Genomic DNA, 15,058 nt, shown 5'->3' with positions numbered 1-15,058 from the left:
ATGTATGTGAAGTCAGGATTTTTTGCCTCAATATGAATCACTTTACACTTGTTCACATGGAATCTCATTTGCCATTTTAATGCCCATTCTCCCAGTTAGAAGAGGGCTGTTTGCAATCCATTTTTGTCTTCCCACAATTTAAAATATTAAATCCTGCTACGCATTCATTCAGATATTTAAAGTATCTTCACTATAGAAGCAGTTCCCAAATAATCTTATATAAGATTAACTTAAGTCTTTGAAGACCAGAGCATTTGGAAAATACATCTTTTCACTGCTGACAATTCCTTCTCCTCCCCCAAAATGTTGGTTGTTCTTCTTTGCTCTTCCCTGTTCTTATTCTCTTTTATTTCTTTTACCTGACAGGGCTAGATAAATCTTCTCAGAAGTCATTTAGTGTGGCAGTAAATTATAATTATAAAACACAAGCATAAATAATCCAACTTTCTGGCCTACTTCCAAAGTGTGTTATTTTGAATGAATATTTCAGCTCACTCTCTCCATATAACTCAGTGTAGCTCCCAGCAAACAGTGCCAGAAAATATTTTTGCTGCAAGCTGCAGTTGTCAGAGGCTAAGTTTATATTATAAGAGAAAAGACAGGCATATTTAAAAGAAGAAAAAGAGAGGTGGCTGGCCCTCGAAATTGTATCAACCCAAGCTAACATTGCATTAGCTCTGTGTTATTGAGATCAGAAGTCCACAACTTCTGGCCAGGTCTGTTCAACTCTACCTGTCAAAAACAGTGTCCAGTACTCTAGAGAGGTGAGAGGGAGATAAATATCCTTCTGAGCTAGCATTTCTTTCTCCAAAAGTGCCTCACAGAAAGATAAGCCGTAAGCTGTTATCAGGGCTCCATTTAGCCCACCATCTTCTCGCCAGAAGTAGTTCTTTACAAGTGATTAAATTGTGGAATTCACTGCCACCAAGTGATTAAATTGTGGAATTCACTGCCATTAAGTGATTAAATTGTGGAATTCACCACTGCCACCAGAATGTAGTGATGGCCACCATAGACAGCTTTGAGGGGGAATTAAAGAGATTCATGGAAAATAGATTTATCTTTGCTACTAGCCATGGTGACTTTAGAGAACCTCCACATTCAGCAACAGTAAAACTTTGAATACCCAGAACCAGAAGGCAGCATCAGGGAAAGTTCTTGGCCTCTGTGATCTTTTGTTAGGTCTCCAGAGTAACTGGTTGATCACTGTGTGAGATGGCATGTTAGACCAGATAGACCACTGGTCTGATCCTACAAGGACTCCTCAGATACTCTTAGCAGGAACATTCAGGTGTCATTCTGATTGGCTCCTGGTGACTGTGACATGACTGGTTATAGACATCATTAGACTCCAACTGCATTCTCACATACAGTAACTGAAAACTTTTTCCAGTCATACTAAGAAGAGCCCTGGTATTCTTAAACAGAAGAGTCCTTAAGATTTATCTCAAAAAGGACCCAACTTTTTAGAAGATCTATTTCCCTTTTGGGAACATATAATGAAACTGACAACTTTCAGTCCAATAGAGAGGCCACCATGACCAGGGATGGCTCCACTGCTGCACCACCTCCAGAAGGCTATCAGGCGGCATTGGGGTACTTCCAGGAAGAGTGGGGGGGGGGGCTCAGCTGCCTGAAAGCCCTTCATAGAACTGAATAGAGCATTCCTGGCTCTGCAGGCTGATTGGAAGCCAATTACATTCAGCTCCTGGGAACTCCTTCAGCCCACCCCCACTGTGCCAATGGGGCCAGCTGTGATACAGCACTGATGCAGCACCCAGCAGCACATTCAGGGCCATGGCATCCACCCATCAGCATTTTTGCCCCTCCATTGGGGTAAGTGCCATGCCACATCTAGGAAGCAATTTGCCCCCACCCCCGTTAGAGGATGTATTGTTGAGGTCTGTTTAGCTGTTGGCAGCATCCCTGCAAGGTTGTTCTCTTTCTCTCTTTTTCTCTGTCTCTCTCATGGGCCAGTGACTTCCAGGGCAGTCAGACCTTGTGCTTCTAGTGCAGAGTTACATACAGCAGTAGCTTAGTCCTCTCTGTACATGTTTACTTGACACTACAGGATTAATTTTTTTGCTTCAGCCAATGTATTCTTTAGCAGGAGGGCTTTTTAGTATGCTTTTGAACTCTATCACTTCCAGGCTCATGTCCCTCTATTTCTTTTCCCCCTTGAGACATAAGGCACTTCTCTTCAATGCCCATGCTCTAAAGCTCTAATTTGAAAAATGCTGATATCATTCTGTCTTTCTGCATTTTCAGTTGACCATGTAGTTGTAAAGACATTCTTGGTATTTCTGTATCTTGACAAGGAAGCACTTTGCTCCTTGGGTTCACAGAGCATTTCCATAGAACCTTGGTGATATCAAAAAGTTTGAAAGGTCAAAGAGACTGTTTTTCTGTAACAATGCTTCTAGGATTAGATACCAAGACTTAGGCCAGGAACTCTAAACATGAATATATTGACAGTTGGTAAGCATGTTCTACAAGATGTCATGAAAACAGTAGCAAAACAGTGTAAGATATCTGTGCTCAGACAACATGCTTTGCAGGCAGGAGGTCCTAGATTCATCTCAAAGGGATTTCTGATAGCAAGGCTACAACATATCTTAGTGGCAGAGAATATCCTATAAATACTCTCTGCTTTAAAAAAGATTTCAGGCAGCAGGGCTGGAAATCACCCTAGTGAGTTGCTAATAGAATAGCTGATATGAGGCTAGATGCACCAGTGGCATAGCTTATATTATTGCATACAGCACTGATGAATTATCAGTGTAAACTACTAAGGTATCTGACCCAATCTTCATAAAGCATTGTCTGTTGGAAGTGCAGATGCTTCTACAGAATGTTTGTTGATGTCTACCAAATATTGTACCCTGGCATAGAAAGGAGGAAACTAATTACATAACTGTGACTGTTTCCTAAGACTGTTCCTTGCAGTTTCACAGATAGCCCCCATCTCCTGCTAGCTCCCATTGGAAACAATGAGGGATGGGGCACCCCCTTTAGGGGTCCATAACTTTGGACCCCCTGAACCAAACTTCTCCAAACTTGGGTGACATCAGCAGGACAGTCCCCAGATGATACCCTGAAATTTTGTTGCTGCTAGCTTTAAAATGCGCCCCTGCAGGCTGAAACGCAAAAAACACCAAAAATACCCCCCAAAGCCTGAATGCTTTGCATTCGGATTCGTGAATATTCAGGCAGGACATATTCGGGTCGATTTTCACCCAAATACATCCAGATTCAGTCCAAATCCAGGATTCGGTGCGCCCGAATCTCCAAGCCTAGTCAGGAGTACTTTGATTATGTATTCTTGCATGACAGGGGGTTGGACTTGATGGCCCCTGTGGTCTCTTCCAACGGTATGATTACATTAGCTTCTTCTCCTAATTCTGACACATCACCCTTGCTGAGCAGTCAGCTTCTCCACATATGTTCTGTGGCAAAGAAACAAAACTGGCAAACTGAATACATGTCTAAGAAACAAGGAGAAAAAAAGGGGATCCGGAGGAATGGTATGAATCTGCAGAACTGGAGAAAGAAAAAAGGGAAATGAATGCCGTAAGGGGCAGAAAGAGCTCAAGAAGGTGCAGGAAGAGTATCTTCACCCAGGTTGAGTCAACTGGATAAATCTGATGGTACTCAGAGTTAAAAATAGAATTCACTAGCCTGTAAGGGAAACATAATGCCAAGCTTCCCCAAACACAGGAATTGTCTTCTTTCTTCCCTTCCTCATGACACAGCCCCGAGGCTCAAGGTTAGATCTAGGCAGCAGTGTAATTCCATCTTTCCTAGAACAGCAGGAAGCACCATCAAGTGGGTGGAAGTAACATCACCTGGTGATTACTTGTGGAGAAGCATATTTAAATGTTGTCCATCTGCCCAAGACAGCTTGCCAGGTGTCTTTTTCTCATAATACAAGAGGCTACAGACATTATCCCCTGCAAGATGGAGTTTTCTGGTAATGAGATGGGTAGCCCAATCCAGATTCCCCAGCTGCAGGATGCAGCACTGCTGCAGCTGTGCCTCACCACCTCCAAAGGGCTTCTTGATGGTGTGTGGAGTAAAAAAACAAAAGTATCCCTGCTGCTGAAAAGCCCTCCATTGGGCTCTGGGTGGCGGAGGTCCAAGCCCCAGGCACAGGCCTTTTGGCAGGCAAAGGCTGGGTGGATGCCAACTATACCTCCAGAACAACCCTGCTATGCCAGCAGCCATCCACCGGCAGATTTGTCCCTCCACCAGGGTAAGTGCCGCAGGGAGGGCAAATCCGCTGGCATGACTCAATAGCTGGATTTCTCCCCCCCCCCCTTTGGATTGGGCCTTGAAGAATTTCCAGAATGTTCCTCACCTACAGCATGTTAAGGCAAGGATTTCCTGTTCTTTCATCCCAAGCCATCAGAATATTGGAGACAAGAGGAGCCAACTCTCACAACAACCTAGAAAGGCCAAGGGACAGTTTGTGAGCCCTTCAGATACTAGCAGTTTTCAAGAGGAAATTCACTAGAATTATGAGATCAAGTGGAAATTCAATCAGTCCAATATTCTTCCCTTTTGAAGGCAAGCTTACAAAATGAAGTCTAGTTAATCTGGTTCTGCAGGCCTTTCTCCACTCTTCACTACATCATAGCATTTTGCAGCATAGCAATAGGATTATGTAAATGTGAAAGAACTTTCTTTCCAGATTTGCCTCTGCTTTTGCTTTATCAAGCTATGGATAATTAACTCAGCCTTTTATGACGTACTACCTATAGCAGTTTGCCATTTATCAGTTGGGCAGAGGTAAAGGGTGTGTGGTACTGTTTAAGTACAAATAATTCTACTGATTGTCAGCGGTTTGTAAGAAGGAATGATGATAAAGCCTAGTAAATGGAACAAAGGTGATAACTGCAAGACTAAGAAGTGTATTTTAATGAACTGCCTTATGCTCAGCTGTGTTGAAGAGGGGCACTGCTATGTAGTTGCTCTCAACTTTTCATAAATTCAGTACTCACAGTCCCAAGACATATATCTCTGAGCTGCCATTTGGTTAACTTCACAGTAGTTTTACATCACTATGTAAAACAGAGTCTTCCACTGACAATAATTAGATTACTTACAGAATATAACATTTGAAATGGCAAAAGACTCATGATTTTTAAATGCCTTTGAATGCCCATTGTCATATATACATGCTTTCAACTCTTGTGGTTTCTGATAAGTTTCAGAACACTGTTATTTCTTCTTGACTCTTTTGTTCAAATTAGCTGAAAAGCTATTTGAAATTTCATGTGAGGCAAGTTAAAAAGAAAATCCCACATCTTTCCTATACCTCACAACGTACAAATGATTGTATGGTGACATCTCCACCAGGAATGGAATTGTAAAGCAGAAAAAAATCTTCATGGTATTGGGGGGGGGGAATGGAGTTTGTTTTTATTTATTCATTTTATGTACTCTTGATGAATTTTATATTTACAAAAATGAGAGATTGATCAGCATTGGCACTACAGCAGGGTGCTGTGCAAAATTTCACATGCCTAGCTCTGCCATAATGCTTCAATCCTTTTATATTTATTTATATTCTTTTTAATTTAGTGCTGATGAAAGGTGCTGGATTGACAAACCCGGAGGCTGAAGCCCTCTATTTATCCACAGAACAGATTCAGCATGGGCGGCAGCAGTGCAAGCTTCCCCACGCTGCCCCCACCAATGTGCCTCATCTCTGTCCTGGAGGGACCACCTCTAGAGGTGAGAGGATAGATCAGTCTCCATGCCCCATTCAGTCCTTGGCTTTTCTGTTGAGATTGCCAAAAAAGTTAGTCACCAAATGTGATGGAATGCCTTGAGACCCATCAGTCAGCAAGTGCACCACACTGAAGCATTTCATCATCCCTAATTTCCTTTGGTAGATTACACAGTGATTTTATATATTACAATGAAACCTTGATTTACTGGACGATTACTTTCAACATTTAAAATCTGATTCTAATATAAACATGAAAATACCTCTCCTCTTTGCAGCATGCCACATCTGCGTAACCTTCATTATTCTTATTGGCCCTTCCTTGAGAATTAAGAGCCAGCTAAAATAGCTGAGAACAGCTAAAATTTGACATCTCTTATTTCTAACATATGATGTTCAAATGTATCAATGAATAACAGAGCAAAACTTATTTTGTAAACAGTTTGCAGTAATACTCCAATACTAAAGAAAATATAATCACAATAACATGGAATTTTTGAAATTAATATTCACTGAAACAAAAATACATTGTGTAGTGTTAACTCTATATAGCCGTGTGTCATAAATCAGATTTTGGGAATGAGTAGACACATTTAGGGCTGTACTGTAGGCATTAATTTATGAAGGGTAATTCAGATTTGACATTGACAGATATTATAGATCTGAAAATAGCATGCATTCCTCCATCTTTCCCAATATTGTAACCTTGAATAAATTCTCATCAAGGACAAAATGTGGTGTTATGTCAGAGAGGCAGTAACCCATATATCAGTAGTCTACCACTGCAATCCTAAAAACACTTCCCTGAGCTTAAACCCCATTGAATAGATCTGAATAGAAGTCTGAGTGACCAATTTAGGATGGCTCTATATGTCACAATCTTCAAAAAGTTACAATATAAAAACTTCACAAGTCAATATACTTAAAGCTACGTCTTGTAAAGCTACGTCTAGACTAGAGCATGCTTACTGGATTTTGAAGGTCAGAGGCATTGGGTCATTCTTGCTGCTGTATTCAGGCTTCTGTTTGCTCTGCTAGGTCAAAGGTATTTAATCAGCTCTACATAGCTTACATTTATAAATTCAATTTTTACCCTACCCTTTCCCAACGAGTCGCATTTAATCACTGTAATTTGTATTTTGAACGTTTAATTCAAGCTGAATGAGTGAAAAAATATCAGTTCGTTTTTGAACAAGCAAAAATGATTTTGCAGCATTAGCCACACAAATAATTATATTTGTACAGCACTTTTTCTAAACACTTAAAACATTTCCCATGTGTTATCTCAAGTCTGACAGACACGTACCGCAGAATGAAGTGGTAGAATTGGTTGTATCATTTCACATTAGGTAGGGAGAGCCACAACTCTAATTTCCCCCTTGTGCAAACTTCTTGCAAAAAATAAATCAGAACATTCAGGGAGGGGGAGTGCAGCATGGCACTTTATATCCTGGGCTATCTTTCAATTGTCTGAGTATTAAGGTAGTAGAACAAAGAAGATGGTATTCACCTTCAGTTTGAAGTGGTGCCGTTTGTTCTACTACCTCACCATTCATTATCACCTCATTCCACTGAATGACTAGGTCATGCCTCTGGTGATCTTTACAACTCTGTAAAGTAAGCCCTGGTGTTATCCCTGTATTGTGTGACTGAGAATACTTGAATGGTTATCAGTCAGAAACACTGGCTTGCCACACAGTAAATTCCTGGTGAGTCTGAAATTTGAATCGGAGACTTGATGGCTCATACTCGATGGTCTCACCTTCCACCCTGTACTAGATTCATATTAATACATATGTAGGATGCTGGGATTGCATGAAGCATGCTTCTCAAAACCGTGCTTTTTAGTAACACATAATGTTTTTAATTCATCAAAATTTAGCTCGATATATAAATTAACATTCCAGGCAAAAAAACAAAGAAGTCCCTGGTGCAAATGATGTCACTTCACAAGCCATATCCAATAATAGTTTTTGTTCTAGTGAATCTTTTAGGATTTTCCAAATAGTTTTATTTTTCTGCAGTGGTTTTACAATAGGACTGTGTTTGCAGAGGTAGGTCACTCAAATATTAATATTCTTCCAGCTAAAGTATCTATTACAACGGTTAAAACTATATAGCATGTGGTTGCACAAGAGTGATGAATGCTGAACATAAATGTTATACATAAACCTCTCGCTATTTAGTCTCTATATTATTTTGTGACATTTATTCACTGTTCTAGAGATTGAGCACTTCTTTACTATGCCAATAAGTTGTTGCAGTTCGGCTTTTTGGTGTTATATCTCTTTAAATATGTTACCTGAAACCAACACTACATAGAACAGGTACAGGTACTGAATAGTAGATTTTTACGGCATTTATATACATTGGTGAAATTTGTAGGCATTTTAAAAACCTCAGAAATAGCAGGTAGTTTGACCTTTAAATGCCCTGACTGAAAATGGATTCACATGTTCACCAAATATAAGCATGGGCTGATTTTCCCCCTCTGTTAAAGAGAATATATCTAAAAGCATGGCTGATCCTATTAATTTCTCTACAAAACCCAGAAAATAAAGACGTGTGTGTGTGTGTGTGTGTGTGTGTGAGAGAGAGAGAGAGAGAGAGAGAGAGAGAGAGAGAGAGAGAGAGGTGCTGTCTCTTAATCTTAAAAATAGTTTGGGGAAATACTGCCTTCTGCTGATTATTTATAGTTGTTGAATGAAAGCACAGAAGGCAGGATTTAATGTGGCAGTGTCACCAAATACAACCAAGATGGCTTTCAGTCATGCTGAAGCTATTTTGTAGAAATGTTTTTTCCCCCCTTATATTAATGGATCACCTAGCCATATTAGTATTCCTTGGATGATATCCGGAATACTTTTTTTAACGGAGAGATGTCTGCAACATGTTTTGTGCCTTAGCACAATTGTTGGAACTCCTAAAAGATCAGTGTTTTATGTTTTGTCATGCAGAAATAGGACTGTCTTTCAAGTATGTGTGAGTAAATGAGACAACATAAAATACTAAGAGAATATTGTATATAATAGGATGTTCAGATTGTTTGTGTTTTGTGGTGAAATTCATTATTGGAAATTAGGAAAAATGTTTAATTGTGCAGTGGCGTATACATTCCTTAGGGCTTAGTAGCATAAGAGAAGCTACACCAAATGGAGGGTGTTTTAGTGCCCTGCTGACCATACTGTTTCACTCTGTGCTAAGTCTCAGTCTGTAGCTGCATATCATTCTTCTGTTGATGCGAAAGTCTTATTGACTAGATATAATACCTTTATTGTTGTGATATTCAGATATTATGTGTGTGATTGTGAAAATCTTGAAAAGAGGAGCATGCCATCCTCAATACCAGGCATGATGACACAGCATACTGTTTTCACCTGTCTGCAGAATGCATTTATGGCACAAATAAATCACAAATTAATGCCCAGCAGTTTAAAAATGTATATTAGGTTCTACAGTGCATCAGTTATGGTATTTTCGTTACTCTTTGACCAAGGCAGATTTTAAACTGATGTACAGTCATCGAGTACTTTAATGTTACAACTTCCCTCAACAAAAGACAATGCAGAGATGAATCATGAAATGCCTCAGCAAGCCCCAAAATGGAGAAAAAATAACCCATAGAACTCAGAATTGAAGCCCCTTTGTAATACAGGGATATACCGACTAATATCATGCTTTCACATTTGTGAGTGAAATGTTCAGGTTGTTAATTTTACAATAGTAAATCTGAAAAGCTACGACCATGTCATATCTTTTGCCATCAAATTCCATTAGACCTATGGCAATCAAGTAAGGTTTTGGAAGCAAGTGATACTAAGGCATGGTTTGTCATTGCCTGTTTCTGCACACCAACCCTAGAATTTCTTGGTAGTCTTCTATCCATTTACTAACTTAGGCTGATCCTGCTTAGCTTCCAAGATCTGACAAGATTAGGCTGGCCAGATCAGGGCGTATGCAGTCAATTATATAAGTGTACTTTTATAAAGCATGTACACCAAAGGTGACCTAACTAAGAACATATGTGTAAACACACAGCCCAATCTTCCAGACATACTTTTATTTTTGTAAGAAGGAATTTGTGGTATACATTCATTGACTTGCTGTGCTGAATGCTATAAACTCAACAGTGTGTTTATATGTTACATTTTTGCTATGCGATGAACACTACTGCAGTGATTCCTATGGACTGTTATCTGCTAATTGAGCTCATCACCATCTTATGTTGGAGTTTTGCAAATGCTTCATATTTTTTGTTTAAAAGTCTCAGTAAAGCTAGGTAAGGAGGCCATAATCTCAACAATGTTTTGTCATATATACGTGATTATTCTCACTTGTTTACAGGCTCTCCCTCTCTACCAGATAAATATCGCCACAATCGGGAGCTGATGATGTTACTGCCAGCTCACCGGGACCGACCCAGCAGTGCCCTGTACCCTTCAGCTATCATGGAAAATGGACAAGTAAGGATTTCAAGTTTTTTAAGAGTATACCAGCAATAACATGAAATAAGGACACAACTCCATTTTCTGTACAAGTATGTTTACAAAGTACCTTTGGAAGTTAAAAATACTCCTATTTTTTGTGTAAGCAAGGGAGGAATTTGGAGTTAATCTTTCTCAAGATTTAATTTATTCACTATTTAATTAATTGTTTTCCTGCCTGTCAGCCAAATGACTTTCAGGACAACATACACAAAAACAAAATTAATAATCAAATAAAAACGTAGCATCCCATTAATAAAACATATATGCAAAAATACAATTTACAATTTTTAAAAAATCAACTAAAAGCTTGAATAAATTAGAATAGTTTAACCTGGAGACCTGTGCATAATAAAATGGGCTTCAGGTGCATAAGTATGGCAAAGATGTGAAAGTCAGGGTTTTAAATGATGTTGAAACAAGTAGCATAATGTAAAGCTTGACTGATGCAGTCTTCACCTTCAACTCTCTACCTGACAGATTTAATCCAGGTGGTTTCTGAACGTAATAGATTCAGCATACATGAGAGAAAGGATAATAACTTTTACTTACTCCCAGGAATAGGGAGATAAGGTAGTTCAAAAAAAGAGGATAGAAACTATTTACAGGTGTAACATGGATTTGCTGGGCCCATTCATTTATAATGTTGCAGTTGATAGATTTAATACACTGGAGAGGCTAGTTCTGTCTAACTGAAACCGAGTCTCCTCTGTGTGTGTGTGTGTGCGCGCGCGCGCACGCACTCTCTTCCCACCTAGCTCTTCAATCCTTCTTTGAATTCTGATAGGCTGCTAGCTGGTCTGATCATGCACCAAATAGGCCAAAATTCCCTGAAGCTGTGTGCAACCACTGGATAGGCTGCCCAGCTGGGGAAGTTCTCCTAGGTGGCTCAGTTTCCGCCAGCACCTTGGAAGTTCTGCGTAGCAACTGGGAACACTTAGCGGGAGTATTGAATACAGGGCTAAAGGGAGAGGCGTATCTAGGGAAAATGTAGCCCAGTGCAAAATATTGAGTTCTCTGCCCCTCCTCCTATGGACGACCACCCTCCCCTGGGTGGGTGATGATGTAGTAGGTGGTCAGAGGGTAGCTGAGGATGATGGCCAGAGGGGCTCCAAGAGGCAGCCCCCACCACTGTTAGTATTCTTTTCAGGAGCCTGTGGTCAGCAAGCAGAGGAATTGCTTCCCCCCCCCCCAACAAACACTCACCTCCTACCCTGCCTTACCAAAGAACGTCTGTGGGGCAGGGGGCTTCGAGGAGAATGGGGGCAGAGCTGTACCTCCTTCTGCCACAGGGCCTCAAAGGGGTTACCTGTGGGGAACAATGCCAATCAGAGAAGCTCAAAAACTCGGAGCACAGCCTGCCCCCTGCAGCTGGGTGAAGAAGCAGCATGTGGATAGCAGGGTGGGGGCAAGGGAAGAGAGAGGAGGAAGGCCAGCCAGCCCTGAGGTGGCTGGGCTGGGCGAGGTGAGGCAAGTGAGGCCCGGACTCCTGCCACAGAACCGCCTCCTGCTCCGACTGAGTCCTCTGGTGCTCCAGCAGGAGCCCTCAGGGAGGTCTGCAAGCCCCGCTGGTGCTTCAAGCCAGGGGCCACCCAGACTCACACCCTGCAGCCCAGCTGGCAGAATGCTCGGTCACCGCTGCACAGGAAAGCTGCCAGCTCTGGGGCGCCACCACCCAGCAGTCCTATGCCATAGTTGGGCGCCCTGACCAGCATGCTCTCGCTGGCCCAATAGTCCCCAGGCAAACAGGCTGGAAGGAAGGAGGAGGGGGGCAATGTGACTAAATGGCCACTGCCTGAGGACATTTGACTCCATGTGCCCCCCCGGGCTGTACATCCCTGGCTAAAGGAAATTAGTGTTTTTCAGAAAAGGGCAGAACCCTTCACTAACTATCACAGAGAGAGTGTCATAATCATGGTGCCATTACAGGAGGTCCCCTTTACGTAGTACAGCTCAAGAATTACAGTTTTAACTGCTACTTTGGTGACCAGGCAATACCTTTTTCCACCACTTTATCTATTGTCCAACCTTTTTGTTTTTAACATCTCTTCTTTAAAGAACAGAAAGAAAGAAAGAAAAAGGTAGAGCAAATGGTTCTTATACTTCTGATGTAGACAATTAGTACAAGCAGCTTCTGATGCTGTGCATCCTCATAGGCTGAAGTATTACATTTCCTGCTAAATGCCATTCTTTGGAGTAGCCTTTCTTCCCAGGGAAGGAACAGGCAACAAAAGATTTGTCCTTCATGCCATAATTATGTTGCTTTTTCCTTCATTGAGCTTGTATAAGGTGACACAGCTATGCTGTCCTTTTTCAATCAGCATCTTATAACCAGACCAAAGAGATCATACTTGCATCATTAGTTAAATGTCAGAAATCAGGTCTCTAAATAGAAAAAGCATAGTTAAAGATGTGATAGAACAGCCAGAATTCTATAAGAAAAGAATAGGCATGATTTTAGTATCTACAGGATACTAAATTTTAGTATCTCCAGGATACTTCATAAATACCGTATATACTCGCGTATAAGTCGACCCGCATATAAGTCGAGGCACCTAATTTTACCACAAAAAACTGGGAAAACTTATTGACTCGCGTATAAGTCGAGGGTGGGAAATGCACCAGCTGCTGGTAATTTCAAAAATAAAAATAGATGCCAATAAAATTACATCAAGTGAGGCATCAGTAGGTTAAATGTTTTTGAATATTTATTTCAAAGAAAAACAGTAAACTGGCTCTGTAAGTGGAAAAGAGGGTCAACAAGAACAATATGGTATCAACAATAATTTTAAAAGTACAAAAACCTTAGCTCAACCAGCAACCAAGCTAAAACACAAGAGTTAAAATCCTCCAAAACTGGATTCCTCATCATCATCTGTATGTCCAAATGTAACCCAACTTCGATTTTAAGAGGGATATTATCAGAAATGGAAAATCTACTATTAGCTTCCATTGTAAACAATGGGGGATGGGGCATCCCCTTTGCTGGTCAATAACTTTGGATCCCCTGACCCAAACCTCACCAAACCTGGCTGGTATCGAGAGAAAGAGATTCCTCCCTGATGAGAATCAGCCAGGTTCTGGTGAAGTTTGGTTCATAGGGTCCAAAGTTATGGACCCTCAAAAGGGTAGCCCCCATCTACTAATAGCTCCCATTGAAAAACAATGGGGAATGGGGGGCATTCTCTCATTTGGGGGGTCCATAACTTTGGGACCCCCTGAACCAAACTTTACCAAACGTGGGTGGTATCATCAGGAGAGTCTTCTGAGGGTACCCTGAAATTTTGGTGCCGCTAGCATAAAAACTGCGCCCCCTGCTGGCCAGCAAAGTAAAAACACAAAAAAAATTTAATGACCCGCATATAAGTCGAGGGGAGCTTTTTCAGCATTGAAAATGTGCTGAAAAATTCGACTTATACATGAGTATATACGGTAACATAGAGTTAGGAAAAGTTGTTAGAATTATACATGTCACTGGTATAAAAGTTTTTTAAAAGACTTTCATTTACATCTTGTTAATTGATCATTCATTTACTAAATTTAGACTCCACATTTGAACTGTTGTTTCCAGTGTAATAACATTATTACAGTAATTTTACAATCAATTAAAAACCAAATACACCATTAATAGAACAAGTTAAGCAGCAGCACAAAACAGCGTAAACACAATATAGGCCACTGGAAGAAGAATGTTTTAACCTGTCTTCAAAGGTGACAAACGTTATGCTTAAGCACCTTTCCAGAAGGAGGACTTTCCATAATATCAAGGAAACTACTGAAAAGATATTGTTTGAAATATTTTGGGTGCAAACCATTTCAAGGCCCAGTACATTGAATTGGGCTAGAAACATTATAGTAACCTGTGCACCTGTTGTAGATTAGGTATCATATATTCCTATAAGCCAGTACCTGTTAAATGCCAATGACAGCATTTTAAAGTACTTGAAGGACAACCATTTAGAGAACATTACAGTAGCCTAATCTGGAACTTATCAGTGTATGATTAATAGTGGCCACGTCTCCGTGTTTGCTAGTGGGAACAGCTAGCAGACCAGCCAAATATAGAACTCGATTAGAAAGGTAAGCCCAAGAGGTAACCCCAGTCTATCAAGTTAGTTCTTTAGGAAGAGTGTAATCTCTGGCCTAACAGGTATTCTCTTAACAAACCCGTTTATTATTGTTTAATTATTGATAAAGAGTCTGTACATATCATAGTGGCCTCATTTGGTATTCACTGTACTAGACAAATAAAATAATAGCTCCACCCTCTAAGAAACTTTATAATTCTAAACAAACTGAGCAACCAGATTGAATGGCAAATCATATGATAAGAAAACATACCTCATCTCTGTGTGTGAATGAGATCTTTCATTGCTCTAAAAAAATCAGTAATTGTAAGGTTCTGGTTCTGGTGGGTTTTCCGGGCTGCGTGGCTGTGGTCTGGTGGATCTTGTTCCTAACGTTTTGCCTGCATCTGTGGCTGGCATCTTCAGAGGTGTATCACAGAGGGAAGTCTGTTACACACCGTGTGCTGTGTAAGGTTCTGTTTTTGGCAAGCCTGCAATGTTTGCTCTTAATTTTCTGTTCTTTCTTTTCTTTTTTTCTAGCACCCAAATTTCCAGCGAGCCTTGCTCCAGCAAGTGATTGGACCATGCAAACCCTGCAGTGATCCCAATCTGTCTGTTGCTGAGAAAGGTATTATTTGTCTCTGCTTTATATTTTTCATTAATTACTCCACACAAACAAGGGCTGAACCCAAAAAGGGGAGAGAAAAGTCACCTTACTGTGGAAATAGCAGTGAACAAATTAGAGGCAGGCAGAGATGCCATCCAGTTGCCCCATC

The 15,058-nt window shown here is 40.7% G+C and overlaps 1 protein-coding gene across 8 annotated transcripts in view; it reads left to right on the top strand.

The window, feature by feature from the left end:
- Nucleotides 1-15,058, top strand: part of DOCK3 (dedicator of cytokinesis 3) — a 228,932-nt gene that overhangs the window by 198,137 nt on the left and 15,737 nt on the right. For 4 of the 8 annotated variants that reach the window (XM_048491130.1, XM_048491129.1, XM_048491131.1 and 1 more), the window contains 3 exons: nucleotides 5,584-5,736; nucleotides 10,076-10,194; nucleotides 14,823-14,910. In XM_048491130.1, the coding sequence (XP_048347087.1) occupies nucleotides 5,584-5,736; nucleotides 10,076-10,194; nucleotides 14,823-14,910 (360 nt within the window). The remainder of the gene's footprint in view (nucleotides 1-5,583; nucleotides 5,737-10,075; nucleotides 10,195-14,822; nucleotides 14,911-15,058) is intronic. The other 4 variants (XM_048491135.1, XM_048491134.1, XM_048491132.1 and 1 more) reach the window with 2 other exon arrangements.

This window comes from Sphaerodactylus townsendi, linkage group LG03 (genome assembly GCF_021028975.2).
Source record: "Sphaerodactylus townsendi isolate TG3544 linkage group LG03, MPM_Stown_v2.3, whole genome shotgun sequence".
Taxonomy (NCBI): Eukaryota; Metazoa; Chordata; class Lepidosauria; order Squamata; family Sphaerodactylidae; genus Sphaerodactylus; species Sphaerodactylus townsendi.
The sequence above is the reverse complement of the archived record's forward strand: the minus strand, read 5'-3'. Positions and strand labels throughout refer to the sequence as shown.